Source organism: Diachasma alloeum, unplaced genomic scaffold (genome assembly GCF_001412515.2).
Source record: "Diachasma alloeum isolate Michigan unplaced genomic scaffold, Dall2.0 Dall_scaffold_00277, whole genome shotgun sequence".
Lineage (NCBI taxonomy): Eukaryota > Metazoa > Arthropoda > Insecta > Hymenoptera > Braconidae > Diachasma > Diachasma alloeum.
Genome location: NW_021680416.1, coordinates 1,228,445 through 1,246,213, shown reverse-complemented (window position 1 = coordinate 1,246,213; position 17,769 = coordinate 1,228,445). Strand labels below are relative to the sequence as shown.

Here is a 17,769-nt window from a genome sequence, read left to right as displayed (position 1 = left end):
GGGGGGGGCGAAGCCCCCCCCCCCGGGTTGGCGAGCGGAGCGAGCAGGGAGCGAAACCCCCTAGTCCCAAATAATATGATAACTCTGTTTATTCGCAGGAGACTCCCACAATGGATTCCGAAAGCTTCAAGGATTTCGCTAAAGAAATGGCTGATTTTATCGCCAATTACCTGGAAAACATCCGAGACAGGTGTGAACGATCAATTATTATTGTTTTATAATTAATCAATTGTTCTGATTTTTATAATTCCCCGGTGCATTCAATATCCTGCTAATGAGAATAACGAGATCAAGGAAACTGATTATTCCTGATTGTAAATCAGAAGTAATAGCCGTATTTAGACTGTTGTTATTAACGATCCAGTGGGTGAAGGTTTTTTTCTTATTTCATCCTTGGGAAGTTGCACCAATGCATCGACCTTGTGTCAAATGTCCTATTCTTGTTTTTCTGCTTCTTGTAGGCGCGTTTTGCCGACTGTTGAGCCCGGATATATCAAGCCACTGTTGCCATCGGAGGCACCACAGGCACCGGAACGGTGGGAGGATATCATGGGAGATATCGAGAGAGTTATCATGCCAGGAGTAAGACTAATTACAATAACAAAAGGAATTGAACAAAATGTTGAGTTATTTATTGAGAATTGAAGTGATGAAACAGGATGTGTCAATTTTTTTTGCAGGTCAATTCTAAAAAGATTAATTAAAAGCATTCCTCAGTTTTCATTAATTTCTCCCCAATAATTAATATGAAATTTCCAGTTCTTATGGATTACACGGAGAGAAATATTCAGTAAAAATTACGAAACTCGCAATTCGCTCACCGATTACGGAATGGACTCAGAAAATTTAAGTGATGGTATCGTAATTTTTTACAGGAGATTCAGATAAAAATTACCGAACGCTCTGGAAAAATTCCATGACAGTTCCATAAAATTTCCTACAACCACATTGCGCTCCGGAATTACGGAAAAGATACGTAATTTTTATCAAATATTTCTCTCCGTGTGTTCCATGAAATTATGAATTTTAAATGACAAAATTCCTTGAAATTTCAGTGGAAATATTACTTGTTAAAAATTTCTAAGATTCTTACCAGAACTTTTAGTGGAAACTTTCACCAGTGAATTGGAATTAGTACTTTTTTATTTCTTCATCCGAATTATGAATTTTCAATAATGAAATTTCTCGAAATTTCCGTGAAACTATAGTTTGATTAAAATTCCCGAGGGGTATACCGGAAATTTCAGTGCGAAATTCTCGACAATGATGCCTCATTTCAGTGAAAACACTTCCACATTTAATAAGGGAATAACAAATTTCAGGTAACACACTGGCACAGCCCCAGATTTCACGCATATTTCCCAACCGCCCAGTCCTACCCGGCAATCGTCGCCGATATGCTCAGCGGTGCTATCGCCTGTATAGGTTTCACATGGGTAAGCAAGCTCTTTCGAAACCCAGCGAACAGTTCAACAATCTGTCCCACCACACGGAGAGAATATAAACATTAAAATTGCTATGCGAATATAGTAATTGAGGACCATACCGAAAAAATTTTGAAATTCGATTTATTTTACTCGAACGTTTGCGATGGAAAATCCATTTTTTACGATTTACCGTAGTAATTTTTAACCGATAAAACAGTATAAAACGCTTCATTTTTTTAACCAATTTTTACTATTGAACGACGAGAAATTCCGCAAATCGTATGAATTTTTACTATCTTAAACTGTAATTTTTTCTTACTATTTAAAACTTTAATTTATACTCTCGCTCCTCCTACATTTTACTCGAGGAAATAGCAGAAATTACTATGTTGATTAGTAAAAATTCTAGCGGACGACGAGAGCTTCGATAGTTTTCAATTCTTGGAATCTCCTCCCTCCGTCGACCGTGCAATGGCCCGATTGGCGGATTCTGTAATTCTAATCAATTTAATCCTTCCTCTCCCCCTCCTCTTTTTCAAAATATACGTGGAATACACGTGGAATATACGTGGAGCAAAATTATTGATAATAATTCTCAAGAATGATAAAGAAGATTAAATATGGTTTTACATTTCGGTTATTCAAAAAATCCCTCTCTCCCTCGTTCTCTTTCGCGAATATTAATTTTGGAAGGGGAAGAGAATATTTTTTTAACCGACGAAGGAAAAATTCATGTTTATCCTCCTAAATTTTAATCGTGTCAATTGAAAATTCAATTTTTATGCTGCTATTTTCTACTTATTGACTCTCAATTTTTACTATGTTCAACAGTAATTCCTCCAACTGACTCCACCATATTTTAATTTCGGCAGTCGTATTTTTTCAGCTACATGGAGAGAAAAATTCAATAAAAGTTACCAAACAAAAACGTGAAAATTGCGTGTCGAAACGTAATCCGCGAGCGAAGTAAAATTCAATGAAAAGTGTGAGTCGGAACTGAAATTGTACGAATCGCCACGTAAATTCTACGATTTGTTCCGTAAAAATTAACCACCCATCTGACGACTCATCGCTGTGGGGACAACAAGCCGATCCGTAATTTTTCCCCAACGATTGAGAAATTTTACGGAACGGAATGCAGAAATAACGCACCAGCTTCATAAAAATTGTTGAACGTTCAAGAATTTTTGATTCTGCAGGCATAATAAGTCGGCAAGTTTCTGTAAGATTTGACTTCTTCGGGAGAAATTACATGACAATATCGTACTTTGTTCGGTGATGAACCTGAAAATTCGCTGAACATTTCAGATTTCTTCTTTCTATAAAAATTGCCGGAAAACGATTTCCCATTGGCAATTACCGAATTATTCCGTAATTTTTGCTGAATATTTCTCTCCGTGCGCGTCGAAGTTTTTCATTATTTCTCAAAATTACTATGTCAAATAATAAATTTTCAAGTGTGGCGGGTATGAGCCTGCACTCTATTTCTCATATTAAAAATTACTATGTTCCCCCAGTAAAAAATAATTTTCTATTATTTCCGTGCACGTTTCCCTCCAGATTGCGAGTCCCGCATGTACAGAATTGGAAGTAGTGATGCTGGACTGGCTAGGAAAAATGCTGGACCTCCCCAAAGAGTTCCTCGCTTGCAGCGGCGGAAAAGGCGGAGGTGTCATTCAGGGAACAGCGAGTGAAGCCACCCTGGTCGCTCTGCTGGGCGCCAAGGCCAAGAAAATTCGCCAAGTGAAGGATGAGCATCCGGACTGGACCGACACACAGATCACTGGGAAACTAGTGGCTTACGCCTCCTGTAAGTCCCCGCGATTCCCATTTCAGTGGAAAATATCTATCATACTTTCAATATAACGAAATGAGTACGAGTGGAGTTGAGTGGATTTTGAGGGCGTCCTAGCACTTCATCAGCCAGCACTTTGTCGCTATGACGACGCGTAATAACCACTCGAGTTATTCCGACCACTGCCACCCCGCATCTGACCCGCGTCGACCCACTCAAAGTTACGGGAACGTTTGTAGACTTCGAAATTGGGGAATCAACGCTTTATTTCAGTTGTAAAGAACTCGTGAAAAATCTACTCTCACGTTTCTGCCAACTGCCTTCTGTTGTTATATGATAATTTATGTCCACAATAAGTTACAGAGAAATAAGTGGGAAATTGCTTTCGTGACAACATAGCCAATGTATTTTTGCTGATAAATTAGCAATTTGCTTCTGTCTGGAATGTCTATTGTGATCGATTTTTAACTGAATTTAATGATTCATTGAATTCAACATTGCCCCGACGTTGGTAGCCAACATTGGCCCAACGTTGGCAGCCAATATTGTATTTTTCATTGAATTCAATTATTCAGTGACTTCACCATTGTCCCAACGCTGGCAGCCAATATAAAAATAAATAAAAACTCGTTTATACACGGTACATGGCCCGGAGTTTCGGAACAAAAAGTTGAAACTCCAACTACCGACAGGGAGAGAAATGCTCAGTAAAAATTACGCAACTGATTACGGAACTGATCGGATTACAGATTACTACCATTATTTTTTACTGAAAAGAAATATTATTATTATTTCAAATAATTGATTTTTCAGTTTTATAATTATTACATAGGGCTTCTAGACACTTGAAAATGAGATGTCAAAATTTTTCAATTTTTTTTTAGGCTTTACTGCAGTACAATTTAAACAAACATCGTCCCTTATATTAATGAAAAAATATAAGAGAAAATAGGCAAAACTGAAGGTTTATCATCGACTCAAAATTCTAAAAACTCTGTTTATGAACAAAGATCACAAGATTTAAAGTCGATCACGAAAGTTCCACTTTGCCCCACTCTCCCCTGTCACAAGACATTCTCTGTAGAGGATGAAATTTCCGCCCACAAATTTTTTTCGAAAGTCACTCGTTATCAAACCTTTTTGTGGTTTAGCTGCAATTTCTGTACCGTTCCATGTTGCTGCAGATCAGGCTCACAGTTCTGTCGAACGTGCCGGACTTCTTGGTGGCGTTCAATTCAAACTCGTTGATGTGGACGCCAAGTATAAAATGAGGGGGGATACTCTCGCTGAAGTAATTCGACAGGATAAAGAGAAGGGGCTCATTCCGTTCTACGCTGTTGCCACTTTAGGAACTACTTGCTCCTGTGCTTTTGATAGATTGGATGAAATTGGTCCTGTCTGCAATGAGGAGGGAATCTGGCTGCATGTTGATGCTGCTTATGCTGGTATTTTTGTCAATTCAATGAGATAATTAATTGATTTATTCATTGATTGAATTATTCATTTCCTTCAAATTTAAAGGTGTTCGTAAAAAATCTAAAAAAGTTAAATTTTCGAAAATTAAATTGAATTGAATGAAGAGAAAAGTTTATTCATTTGATTCTGAATAAGTCAGCGGATTAGAACTGTCTTTTTTGACAATTTAATGAGAGAATTAATGGATTGATTCGTTAATCGAATTATTCTCTTCGTTCTCATTTAAAAATGTTCGTAAAAAATCATCTCAAAAATAAATAAATAAATTGTACGCAAGTCATCCTTAAAATATGTTGAAAATGAAGAGCTTGTAGAAATCCATTTCTAGTGGAATTTTTTTATGGAGAAATTATCTAGATAAATTTTTCTTAAATCTAGCGATGTTAATGTGAATAAATTGAATTGAATGGAGAGAACAGTTTATTCATTTGATTCTGAATTCGTCAGTGAATTGAGAGCTGTCTTTTTCGTCAATTTAATGAGAAAATCAATTGATTGATCCGTTAATTGAATTATTCATTTCGTTCAAATTTAAAAACGTTCGTAAAAAATTATCCCAAAGATCAGTAAAAGATTTGTGTCCAAATTATCTATAAAATATGTTGAAAACGAAGAGCTTTTGCAAATGGATTTCTAATGGGATTTCTTTACGGAAAAATTCTCCAGACAAATTTTTTATTAAATCTCGTGATGTTAATGTAAATAAATCGAATTGAATAGAGAGAAGAGTTTATTCATTGAATTCTGAATGAATCAGTGGATTGAAAACTGTTTTTTTCGTCAATTTAATGAGAGAATTAATTAATTCATCCGTTAATTGAATTATTCATTTCGTTCACATTTAAAGATGTTTATGAAAAATAATTTCAAAGATCAATAAACAATTCATTTGCAAATTGTCGTAAATTACTAAATTAAATTATTTGTCTTTCGATTTCAGGATCTGCATTCATCTGCCCGGAATTTCGTTACTTGATGAAGGGAATTGAAAGGGCTGATTCCTTCAATTTCAACCCACACAAATGGATGCTAGTGAATTTTGATTGTTCAACCATGTGGCTGAAGGATCCAACTTATGTGATAAACGCGTTCAATGTAGATCCGTTGTACTTGAAACATGATATGCAGGGTTCAGCACCAGATTATAGGGTGTGTATTATTCATACCCACAAAAATTATGAGTCTGTCAACGAAGTTTGACTATCTTTCGAACGTTATCTCGATGTGTTTTTCATCTTTCGTTATCTGAAATGGTCAATTAAGTTCTGCATCATCCAGAAGTTTTGAAAAATTATGAATGAATAATCAAAAAAAAGTAGAAAAAATTCTTAATTTTTTCAAAGAGCATTTTTAATTTATATTCAGAATAAGTTGAATAACAAGAAATTGAAAAATGTATCTGATTTACGGTGACAAATGGCGGCCTGTCACCCAATATCATGCAGGGGGAAGACTGATTTCGTAAATCTTTTCCCACACTGCACAGAGACATTGATTACGGAAAAAGCTCTTTGAAAAAAGTTGTAATATTTTGGAGAATTTTTTAATCACATTTTTATCACATAAAACTGGCAGATGACCACATACCACTGTTTTGAAAATTGAGACACCTAGCTGTCACTTCCCATGAGGAGTTAGTGTTTTGTTATCCACCATGGAAAATGACAGCTAATAGATAATTTGCCACAGCGAATCAGATATTTGTAATTTCCACTTTTTTCAACTCATTCTGAATCCCAATTAAAAACGCTGTTTGAAAAAGTTCAGAATTTTTTATATTTTTTTTATCATTCTATCATAATTTTTGGGAATTTCTACATGATGTACCACTCAATTGACAATTTTGGATTACGAAAGATAAAAAAAAACAGATAACTTTCGAAAGATAGTAAACCCGGGCCGTAAATTCTTTTATTGTCGCGACTGAACGTTTCACGAATTCTGAATCGATTTGGATCTTTGATTTAGACATTTTTTCAATGCGAAAAGCAAATACATGTAATTTCTTATACGCCTTACGAAATGTCTAACCGATTTCCCATTTTTTTTCTCATTAGCACTGGCAAATCCCCCTGGGACGACGTTTCCGCGCCCTAAAACTCTGGTTCGTCCTCCGCATCTACGGAGTAGAAAATCTCCAAAAGTTCATACGCAAGCACGTCTCCCTAGCGAAGGAATTTGAACAACTAGTCCTCAGTGATTCACGATTTGAAATTGTAGCTGAAGTCGTTCTCGGGCTTGTTTGCTTCAGGCTCAAGGTAAATATCGCACTCAACTTCTCCATTCACTTCTTAAAAACGACCTTGATCCTGTTGGAAACTATCACAAAAACTGGATTCATAGTTATATTTGTTTGATTCGTCAAGTGTTGAAACGTCGTATTGTTAACACATCCGTTGGCTGAAGACTTTCATACGGTTTGTGCTTCGCAGGAACGCGGTCAGTTTATTTTTAGCCTTCAGGTGGCATATGTTACAGCCAATTTCACTTTCAGTTTTTACGAAAAAATGCAGGTCCATTTTTAGTCAATTTCTGCGTATTCATGAAGAAAAATTTTGAAAAATACAGGAAATGATCTTAATTATTCATTGAAAATGTCTCTATTCAAATCATTTGTTTCCGTAACCGAAAAAATTCAGTAATTTAAATTTAAGAATTCAACAAATCTGAATGGTGGTAAAAAAAGGGTCAATCACTTTAAATTCAGTAAAAAAATACGCAGGGGCCGAGCCTTTCTGTCAGAAGGGATGTGACCGCTCCTTCACGTATGAAAAAATCGTATACAAATTTTCTATACGGATATTTTTCATACAAATTATTTCTATATGATTTCTGTAGGTTTGATCCTATGGGACCCACTGTCACATGTATAGAAACATTTCGAATGGAGTCGCGAAATTTCTCTACATTTTTCTCTGGAGCGTTTAGACATCTTTTGTTTGAAAACAAAAATTGATGTAAAAATTGATGTATAGAAATAATTCGTATAGAAAAAAAAGTTCATTTGATAGTAGTTTTCGAGATATTGAGAAAAGAAAATTTTTTCGGAATTGCTGTATCTCAAGAACTACTGGACCGGTTGACCTGAAGTTTCGCCTAGATGTGCTCTCAAACAATACCAATTGCGAGCCAAAATTTTAGATTTTTATCTCTCACTTTAGTTCTTTTTTGTGAAAATTTATAAAAAAATTCCCTGAATTTTGCATGCACATACGGAAGTACACACATACATTCTCTAAAAACATGATATCTCGACGTTTCGTGACATTCTAAGTCATTTCCAAGCAAAATTAGAGAAAAAAAATCGATCAATTACAAAACTTCTATTCGGAAGAAAAAATTAAATAGTTTCCCTCGAAAATAAAAAATGAGATTCCCCCAGAATAAATAAACGTCCTTAATGAATTTTCATCTCATCTTCAATTTGCCAGGCTTCAAATGACGTCAACGAAACCCTCTTGAAAAGGATCAACGGCGCTGGTCTCATCCACTTAGTCCCCTCAAAGATAAACGACACGTACTTCCTCCGTGTGGCCATATGCTCACGATTCAGCGAGAGCAAAGACATCGAGAATTCCTGGAAGGAGATAAAACTTCGCGCTGACGAGGTCCTCGAGGAGCAATCAGTCTCCAAGTGATGGCGGGCGCACATAACACGTGGCTGTCGTGCACTAGCCCCAGCCACTTGCAATCAGTCCTAATCAATGTCGAAGAAACACATCACCAAGTTTGAACCTTTGCCATGCACCCGCTGACACCGACCTTGTGCAACTTTCACTGATCGAGTCTGCGGGTCTCTAGATATTATGACAGTTGCTTTGATGTTACAAGTGTCTCGATGTTATCCCCCACCGTCGATCACCCACTCGTTCCGCAATAGTTTTTAATCACCTGTACGTGGGATTTATTCCGCAATCAAATTTACCTTGGGCGCAGACTTTTTTCCTCTGATATTTTGCGACTGGAACGAATTGACTCGACGTTTTCTTTCGTTTTGTAAATACATTACTAGAGATTGAGTTTTTTATGTATATATCGGTAGGTGAATAGTTGGTATTTATTTTTATTATGACAGATTGTAGAGAAACCGGTAGTGAAGCGGTGAAAACGAGATGTCTCAACTCGATTTCTTTGCAAATGTTCCGAATTTAGGCCGAATTACGAAATTTTCATGGAGATTTTTTTTGTAGAACTGAAAAAGAGTCCTCATTTGATTTCGCTATCTGATTTGAATATCTCGAATAATTGTAAAATAATTATTGCAGATCGATGCAAAATTCATGAAAACTCATTTTCATCGATATATTTCTTGGAATGTAATAGACAAATTTTAAAAATCTTTTAAAAAAGATTTCCATGGAATTTCGATTTCTTATTTTTCTCCAGAGATATTGACGAAAAAATCAGCGGGTTATTTCCAGGCGAAATCTAATTGTCAGTTTTCGATAGATATTTTTGAATCTAATACAACTAGTTGAATTTCCACGAAGACATTTTTGCGGTGAAAATTCAATCAAAAAAATTAAGTTGATGATTTGGTTATTTGCGAAAAAGATACAATACCCTTATTGCAAAGGGGGGAAAGACAATAAGCTGTATAATAGCTTAGTATTAAAAAGTCAGAAGTGCAAGTTAACAATAACAAAGACAGAAATAATAAAAATCAAAAAGCAAATCCGCCAAAAAAATTAAGTTGGAGATCATCAAATTATTAACGACGCGACGTTTCGCCAATTATTTTAGCTTTCCTCTTTCCTATGATCTACAGCTAAATTTATTATTATGAAGATGACCATAACCATCAAATAAGGAAAAACGAAAAAAATATTCTTCATATATCTCGGCTGCAAAAACATTCAGAGAAAGTTCGTTTTATCGCTTCACTACTAAAATAAAAAAAATTATAAAATAAATATTTGTGCCGTTACATGCATTTGATAAATACCGCTGCAGTTAGGACAATAAATAAATTTAGCTGGCGTCCAACAGCTCAGGATAAGCAACCGAGCTATAGCATATTAGCAATAAAACTGAAACAATGATTTATTCAATGGGACCAACGGGAAAGTATTCAAGAATGTTGGAGATGGAGAGTGTACCTGTTGTACTTATGTACACTGAGAGAAAAAATGCTTTTTGCGAAGGAATTCCTTTTTGGGAGAAGAATTTTTTGTGGTCATTCCGGCCGTACGGCAGTCTTTCACGGACGCTATCCGTCCGTGTATCACTGCTTACAGCCGTTATGACAAAAAATATTTTTCATCACGCTGTGCGAAAAAGTAACTTTTTAGGCACGCGAAGCGTGTCCGAAACGTCCCTTTTCCACACATTGTGATGAAAAATATTGTTCGATACTCGTGGGAAAAGTGTTTAGTCTAGTGGGAGGTTTATAGCACGAGCCGAAGGCGAGTGATTTAATTCCACTAGCCAAAAAACACTTTTCCGCACTCGTAACGAAATATACTAGTTCGTCATGTGACGGAAAAAAACTTTTCTGGCGAATATGAGTTTGCAGCCCGAGCCGAAGGCGTGGACGAAATAATAACTAATGACGAAATATACTATTTCATCACGCTGTGCGAAAAAGTAACTTTTTAGGCACGCGTCCACACATTGTGATGAAAAATATTGTTCGATACTCGTGGGAAAAGTGTTTAGTCTAGTGGGAGGTTTATAGCACGAGCCGAAGGCGAGTGATTTAATTCCACTAGCCAAAAAACACTTTTCCGCACTCGTAACGAAATATACTAGTTCGTCATGTGACGGACAAAAACTTTTCTGGCGAATATGAGTTTACAGCCCGAGCCGAAGGCGTGGACGAAATAATAACTAATGACGAAATATACTATTTCATCACGCTGACATAAAAAGTAACTTTTTAGGCACGCGTCCACACATTGTGATGAAAAATATCGTTCGATACTCGTGGGAAAAGTGTTTTTTGGCTCGTGGGAGGTTTATAGCACGAGCCGAAGGCGAGTACGAAGCCTTCGAGCACGAAGGCAAAAAACTCTTTTCCGCACTCGTAACGAAATATACTATTTTGACACTGCTCCTAAGTTCACCTCGTGCCAAAAAGTGCCTTTTCGTTTACTCGTAAAAAAAACAAGTGAACAGAAAGTCTTTTCGTTTACTTGTAAACGAAAAAGCATCAAGAAGTTCAGCCACTCGCTGAACGTAACATCACTGTCAAAAATATTGTTCGACATCGTTCTTTTTCTCGTGCTTCTCGAAAGAATGATTTCATCTCTCAAGAAAATAGTTCCTCAGCAAAAGTAATTTTTTCTCAATGTACTGGAACAATGTCTTATCTTGCCATTCGTTTAGCTCGATGTAAATTCGATATCCACGTGATAATTGTTGTTGTCATCATATCATATAACGATCGTTGAGAAGAAAAATAAAAAAATGATTGTTAGGTGTAATTATGGTGTTTTATTTTGTACACAGCCAGAGATTTGACGAGGGAATTTTTCCCTTACAATTCAGGGGCATGCAGGCTTGCATTTATCATCGGGAGGTGTTTTCGGGGGTCCACCGAAGCGTTTCGTGAGTTGGATTATCCTTTCTGCTTCTCTAATTCCACTCAATCTTGCTCCGTGAACTGTACTGTAGTGTCCGGGGATCGTTGCTTCACCGGCGAATAGTAATATTGGGGCAATTGGTTCACAAGAGCCTGAAAAAAACGGAAAACTGTTGAGAGAATGCATTCAACTTGCCGACCCAGGGGGAGGAAGTTCCTTTTTTAAATTCTACAATTTTTTCTCGAAATAGTATATTTCCTAACGAGTGCAAAAAAGTGTTTTTTGGCGAGTGGGAGGTTTATATCACGAGCTGAAGGCGAGTGATATAATCCCACGAGCTAAAAAACATTTTTTCACGAGTTACGAACAATATTTTTCATCACAATGTGTCGGAAATTGGATTTTTAGGCACGCCGAGCGTGCCGAAAAGTTCACTTTTCGTCACAGCGTGATGAAAAGTTCACTTTTCGTCACAGCGTGATGAAAAAAATTTTTTTTGCGAACATCAAGGGTTGTTTTGTTCGTTCATTACCAGGGAGAGGATTGGAGAGATCGCACTGATGTCCCACTGTACTGTCCATTGCCATATAGCTGTAGGCCCCAGCGAAGTGCGGATCCATGCACCACTTACTCCTTAGGATGTTGGAGGGATATGGAAGTGTCGGATCTCCAGTGAATTGTCTGAGTGTCCTGGTGATTGACTCCACCACTTCTTCATCGGAGCAGAGCTCCATTTCCGCGGCCTCACGACCACTCACCAGGGCGCAGAGGACGTGTTGAGAACCTGGGAGTTCTTCGATGTGTGCAATTCCTAGATATTGATTTTGATTTCATTACACGAGAAATGACCCGCACGGAAAAATTCATGTTTTGAAAAATATGTAAAAAAATATCTTAAATTGGCCCAATTCATATAAAAAAATATATAAACCACATTCTTTGTATCGGGTGAACCAACCAGTGTTCGAACCAGACCAATAATCGAACTAATTGGTCCTTTTTCTATAAAATAAATTAGAATTTTTCACATCTCGTGGAACAGGAAATCATTCTCGTTGAATTTCATCTCGTTAACATCATGTCAAGTTGCCTCTAATTAATCTATCAGATCATTTTTCCTGTAGACATATAATTTATATACCTTTTACCCAATCGCATCTGTCTGAAAGTTCATCGGCTGACCACGCAAGGTTTATATTCCCTTCTCTCCAAACCCAAAAGGGCCTCGCATACTCCAGAAAAATTTTGTTGACATATCCGTACCCAAGCTTGCAAATAGCATCGACTTTGTCTGCAGGCAATGCAGGACAGAAGAGTTTGTCGTGTTGATTTTTCAATACTCCAAGCGGTACAGTGACTATGACATAATCAGCTAGAAATTCCTCGCCATCGCAGCATTTAACGACCGCACGAGGACAGAAGTCACTCACTGCTCCCCATCTCACACAACTCACAGGCTTGCAGTACCTGAGGAAACAATGCATGTTATGGTTGCTAATTTCGATAATTAGACATACCATGGAATTTCATAGAAAAAACTAGCGAATTGGCTGGCAAATTGTATTAGAATTCTATGAAAATTTCTATTCGTTCTTGGCGGATTGTATTAAAAAATTGCGCAGAAATTCAATGGAAAATATGCTATAAAAAAATCAATAGGATTTGATTCTTCTATATAATTTATTCTATTGTGATATTTTCTATAGAAATTCATGGCTTAAATTTTTCGAGTTTTTTATGTTTGATTTTTTCACTGAAAAGAGAAGAAAAAATAGTGAAAAAAACTTGACGAAATTCATGTCGGGGAATGTCTCAGTGGAAAGATTAAATTCTACTAATTTTTTCTTTAATCGAATCCGTCGAAGATTAATAGAATTTTCAAGTGAAATGAGTGCTTTTTTCTCCCACAGATGCAACAAAAATCGAAGAATTAATTTTCTGTATTTTTTTGACGTAATACTAAGTAATACCTAATTGTAAGCGATAGTTCACACTTAAAACACGCAAATAGTGTAGAAAAACTCAAAGACTAATAATACGAAACTTAAAAATCGAGATTCATCACGTGACCAAATAAAAACGTGAAAAAATTGTATATAATTTTTAAAAAAATATTTTAATAATGTAAATACTGTAAATATATGATGTACCTTTGAATAAAAACAGGACCAAACAAAAATAAAATGAATAGAAAGTCGGGGACTGTCTCAGTAGAAAGATTAAATTCTACTAATTTTTTCTTCAATCGAATCGGTCGAAGATTAATAGAATTTTCAACTGAAATAAGTACTTTTTCTCTCCCACAGATGCAACAAAAATCGAAGAATTAATTTTCTGTATTTTTATGACGTAACACTAAGCAATACCTAATTGTAATCGATAATTCACACTTGAAATACGTAAATCGTGTAGAAAAACTCAAAGAAGAACAATACGAAACTTAAAAATCGAGATTCATCACGTGACCAAATAAAAACGTGAAAAAATGTATATAATTTTTTTTTAAATATTTTAATAATATAAATACTGTAAATATATGATGTACCTTTGAATAAAAACAGGACCAAACAAAAATAAAATGAATAGAAAGTCGGGGACTGTCTCAGTAGAAAGATTAAATTCTACTAATTTTTTCTTCAATCGAATCGGTCGAAGATTAATAGAATTTTCAACTGAAATGAGTGCTTTTTTCTCCCACAGATGCAACAAAAATTGAAGAATTAATTTTCTGTATTTTTTTGACGTAACACTAAGCAATACCTAATTGTAATCGATAATTCACACTTGAAACACGTAAATAGTGTAGAAAAACTCAAAGAAGAACAATACGAAACTTAAAAATCGAGATTCATCACGTGACCAAATAAAAATGTGAAAAAATGTATATAACTTTAAAAAAAATATTTTAATAATGTAAATACTGTAAATATATGATGTACCTTTGAATAAAAAAAGGACCAAACAAAAATAAAATGAATAGAAAGTCCACAGAATTTTTAATCGAATTTGCTAGATTTCTCTTTGAAATTGTTTCGTGCGTGTACGGTAGTATCAGGGAGACAATACCTCAAAGAACAACTCGGCAGATCTCTCAGGAGTGGAGCTAATACGCCGACGTATCCAAGGGGAACCCTGACGTTTCCCCCAGGAATTTCAATGTAACTTCCGAATTGATCAGCCGATACCATAGATAGGTCATCGCCACATCGACATCTCACTAAATTCGTCATTCCGTACATAACTCTGGCAGCGTCGTACCTGAAATGTAAATTTTGCACGATAAACTTTTGCTGAATTGCTATTGGAATTCTATGAGAATGTCATGTAAAAATTCTGTTTGTTTTTCATCAGCAATTCTTTTAAAAATTATTTAACTTCGCTGGGTTTTTCTCAATAGATATTCCTTCATGGAAAAAGTACACGTATGAAAACATTTCATAGAAGTAGCAACAAATACGCCAGACAATTCTATTAGATTCCGTTTAATAGAAAACAGTCTATAAAAAAAATTAATATAATTCAATTTTTCAATTGCAACTTATTCTACTGAGATATTTTCTATAGAATTTCCTCAGCTCAAATTTTTCAATTTTTTGTTTGATTTTCTTGAGGAAAAAAAAAGAAAAATGGAAGGAAAAAAATTTTTTAATTTTGAGCTGAGGAAATTCTACTGAAAATATGTCAATAGAATATGTTGTATTCTATTGAATATTTTCTATTGAACATTCTAATAGAATCAGTCAAAAACTAATGGAAAGCTCAATAGAAATCCAGTAGAATTGTCTGACAGATTCGCTAGATTTTTCTCTTAAATTTTTTCGTGTGAATATATATTGATTTTTTATATAGCTCATTCTGTTGAAATTTTTTCTGCAAAATTTGTGGGGTCTGAATTTTCATGTTTTTCTTGGATTCTATCATAGGAATTAATTAATAATACAGGGGAGAAAATTTATGCTCTAGAATTTCTATAGAAAAATAAAAATTCATCGACTTTATTCTCTCAAATATTTTCTTTAAAAAATTAAAAAAAATAAGACGGTAAAGTGGCATAATCTTCAACGGAATTTTTTTAAATTATCAATTAGAATAGAAAAAAAACCATCGATTTTTTTCTACCTCTGCTCCTCCGGAAAATTGTGCAACTCCTGTTGAATTCTCACGCCAATGAAATTTAACAGAGTTCCGTGAGCTCGACCACAACCCAGAGAGAATAACGCAGCTGCTTGTTGCTCAATTTGTTTAAAAGTATGATAAGCGGTGATGCTGACGGGAAGATCGATTGCTCGACCATCGCTCGTGCAGAAAAGACTTTTCGTGGGCTCTGCTCGAAAAAGGGGATGTTTTAGGAGGCCCTCTTGGGCTGCCAGGGTGAAGACTGGATTTGCTACGCAGCCACCCTCGATCCAATCCGCCCCCATCTCTGCTACGACGTCTCCCAGCCAGCAGGAGTGAATTCGTCCACCTGGTCTGTTTTTTGCAAGGAAATAGTATATTTCGTCACTTGTGCGGAAAGTGAAATTTTTAGCACGCTTCACGTGCGCAAAATCCCACTTTCCACACATCGTGATGAAAAATACGGCTCGACACTAGTGATAAAAGTGTTCTTTGGCCCTTAGGAGGGTAGCACTCGCCTTCGGCGAGAGCTACACACCTACCACTGGTCAAAAAACACTTTTACGCACTCGTATCGAAATATATTATTATTCCTTGGCTGAGTTTTTAAAGAATATCTGTGAATCTAAGGAAGATAACGAAATTTTTATAATGACCTTTTTTGTAGAGTGAATTAAAGACTACAAAAAAGTTCATAATAAAAATTTTGCTATCTCTCTTAGATCTCGAGATATACATCGAAAACTGGGCAAGAGTCACAATTCACTTGAATCGTTTTACCACTTCGCTACTGAATTAATTAGTTTGATATTCTACATCGGCCTGTCCTATTCACTTACTTGGCCCCAAATTTATATTATTAAAATGAAAATTTAAATAGAACATTTTTGTAAATTCGGTGGAAAATTCTATTCGACTTGTATTGAATTTTTATTGGACATTCTATTAGTTTTTCGCCAATTCTATTCATAAATTCTGCAGTTTTTCTTCACTTTTTCTTCCAATGAAAATTTAAGAGAAAATATTTAATAGGGAACATCTCAGTAGAATTTTATTTTTTATACGTTCAGCCATCGACTGAAATTTTCCAAGTTTTTTTTATAGAGTGAAAAAAACTTTAAACATTTCTGTCAATAAATTCCTGTAGAAAATATTTTAATAGAAAAAATGGTATGAAATGATTGAATTCCACCAAGTTTTCCAATAAAATAGTTTCTATCGAATATTGTCTATAGAGAAAACACGCAGTCAAGTTGCGGAATTTTTTAATAAATCAGCGCAGTTTGAAGATCAAAAACTGCTAGAATTTTCAATGGAAGTTCAATAGAAATCCAATAGAATTCCCTAGCAAATTCGCTAAATTTCTCTATTAATTTTTTTTGTCTGTGGCTGTGTAATAATCTTATTAATAATAAGAACCCGCGAATTTATATTATTATTCGAATTAAAACCTGTCTGTAGCCTCTAGAATAGTGAAATTTTGCAGTCCACATTGGACCAGTCGATGAGCAGCCGATAGTCCTGCCATTCCCGCTCCGATGATCACCACCGTTGGTTCTGGTTTGCATGGATCCAACATACAAGGGTCCAACTGGCATGACTCCAGTTTCAGACCCTGCGGACATGGTGGAGGGGTTTTCTTTACCACTTCCGATCCTTTCTCTTTCGCAAAAAATCTAGCGAGAAAATTCCCTCATTTTGTTTGCATCCCCTTGGTTAGTTTTTCTTGTATTAAAAAATTACCTCGTAATTGATTTTGGTGGTCTCCAGAGCCGAAGCCGGATTCGCGCTAGGAGCATCTCATCCGGTATATTTCACATTAGACTCGTAATTTTTCCTTCTTCATGAATAAGCGGTCGGAATTACAATTTATTCACTGAAACTCTCGTGATAAACAAAAATAAACGATACAAAGTCATGTCAAAATCACACGAATGACAGTTTTGCGAGACATTCGATTGTTCATTAAAAGGAGGTTCTAATTTTCCCGCCCGTTTGGTCGGTAATGCAGGGCGGAAATCTTGAGCTCGAGTTGTTCAGCTGAGCACAAGATGGCGGATTAGTGTATGTTGTGGAAGTGCGGTGGAACGAGCTCCTCAAATTCGTATTACAAAAGCAGGAAATAAACGTCTCCGTAGAATTCAATTCAACTTATCAATCATTTTCTCGATAATAAACTAGTTTCTATAAAATTTTGGGAATAAGGGGACAGTAAAGTGATTCATTTCTCGCCTGACTACAGCTGACAACAATTTCACAACGCGTTTAGTCCGTTGTTCTCGGAGATGAACAAAGGAATTTTCTCGCGAGTCGAAAAGAGTCATTTTTAATAAGTCATTTGATTTAACGGAGACTCCACAAATTCAGGAGATGAACAATACAATTTTCAGTTCATTTAAGTGAGGTGTATTTTTTTTTTTCATAAGTGATA

The 17,769-nt window shown here is 35.7% G+C and overlaps 2 protein-coding genes across 2 annotated transcripts in view; one reads left to right on the top strand and one right to left on the bottom strand.

The window, feature by feature from the left end:
- LOC107038036 (aromatic-L-amino-acid decarboxylase) overlaps window positions 1–9,985 on the top strand; it is a 17,951-nt gene extending 7,966 nt beyond the window's left edge. Inside the window, exons 2-9 of the mRNA XM_015256901.1 lie at window positions 99–190; window positions 462–582; window positions 1,323–1,436; window positions 2,988–3,237; window positions 4,407–4,667; window positions 5,639–5,847; window positions 6,756–6,956; window positions 8,130–9,985. Coding sequence (XP_015112387.1) covers window positions 111–190; window positions 462–582; window positions 1,323–1,436; window positions 2,988–3,237; window positions 4,407–4,667; window positions 5,639–5,847; window positions 6,756–6,956; window positions 8,130–8,336 — 1,443 coding nt within the window. The 5' untranslated portion in view covers window positions 99–110 and the 3' untranslated portion in view covers window positions 8,337–9,985. The remainder of the gene's footprint in view (window positions 1–98; window positions 191–461; window positions 583–1,322; window positions 1,437–2,987; window positions 3,238–4,406; window positions 4,668–5,638; window positions 5,848–6,755; window positions 6,957–8,129) is intronic.
- Window positions 9,986–11,183: 1,198 nt separating this feature from the next.
- On the bottom strand, window positions 11,184–17,137 carry LOC107038087 (peroxisomal N(1)-acetyl-spermine/spermidine oxidase). The gene is made up of 7 exons (XM_015256968.1): window positions 17,082–17,137; window positions 16,790–17,014; window positions 15,342–15,692; window positions 14,289–14,480; window positions 12,364–12,689; window positions 11,755–12,033; window positions 11,184–11,374 (listed from the first exon to the last, which is right to left on the bottom strand). The coding sequence occupies exons 1-7, from the start codon at window positions 17,135–17,137 to the stop codon at window positions 11,184–11,186; spliced, it is 1,620 nt and encodes a 539-aa protein (XP_015112454.1).
- Between the last annotated feature and the right edge of the window lie 632 nt (window positions 17,138–17,769).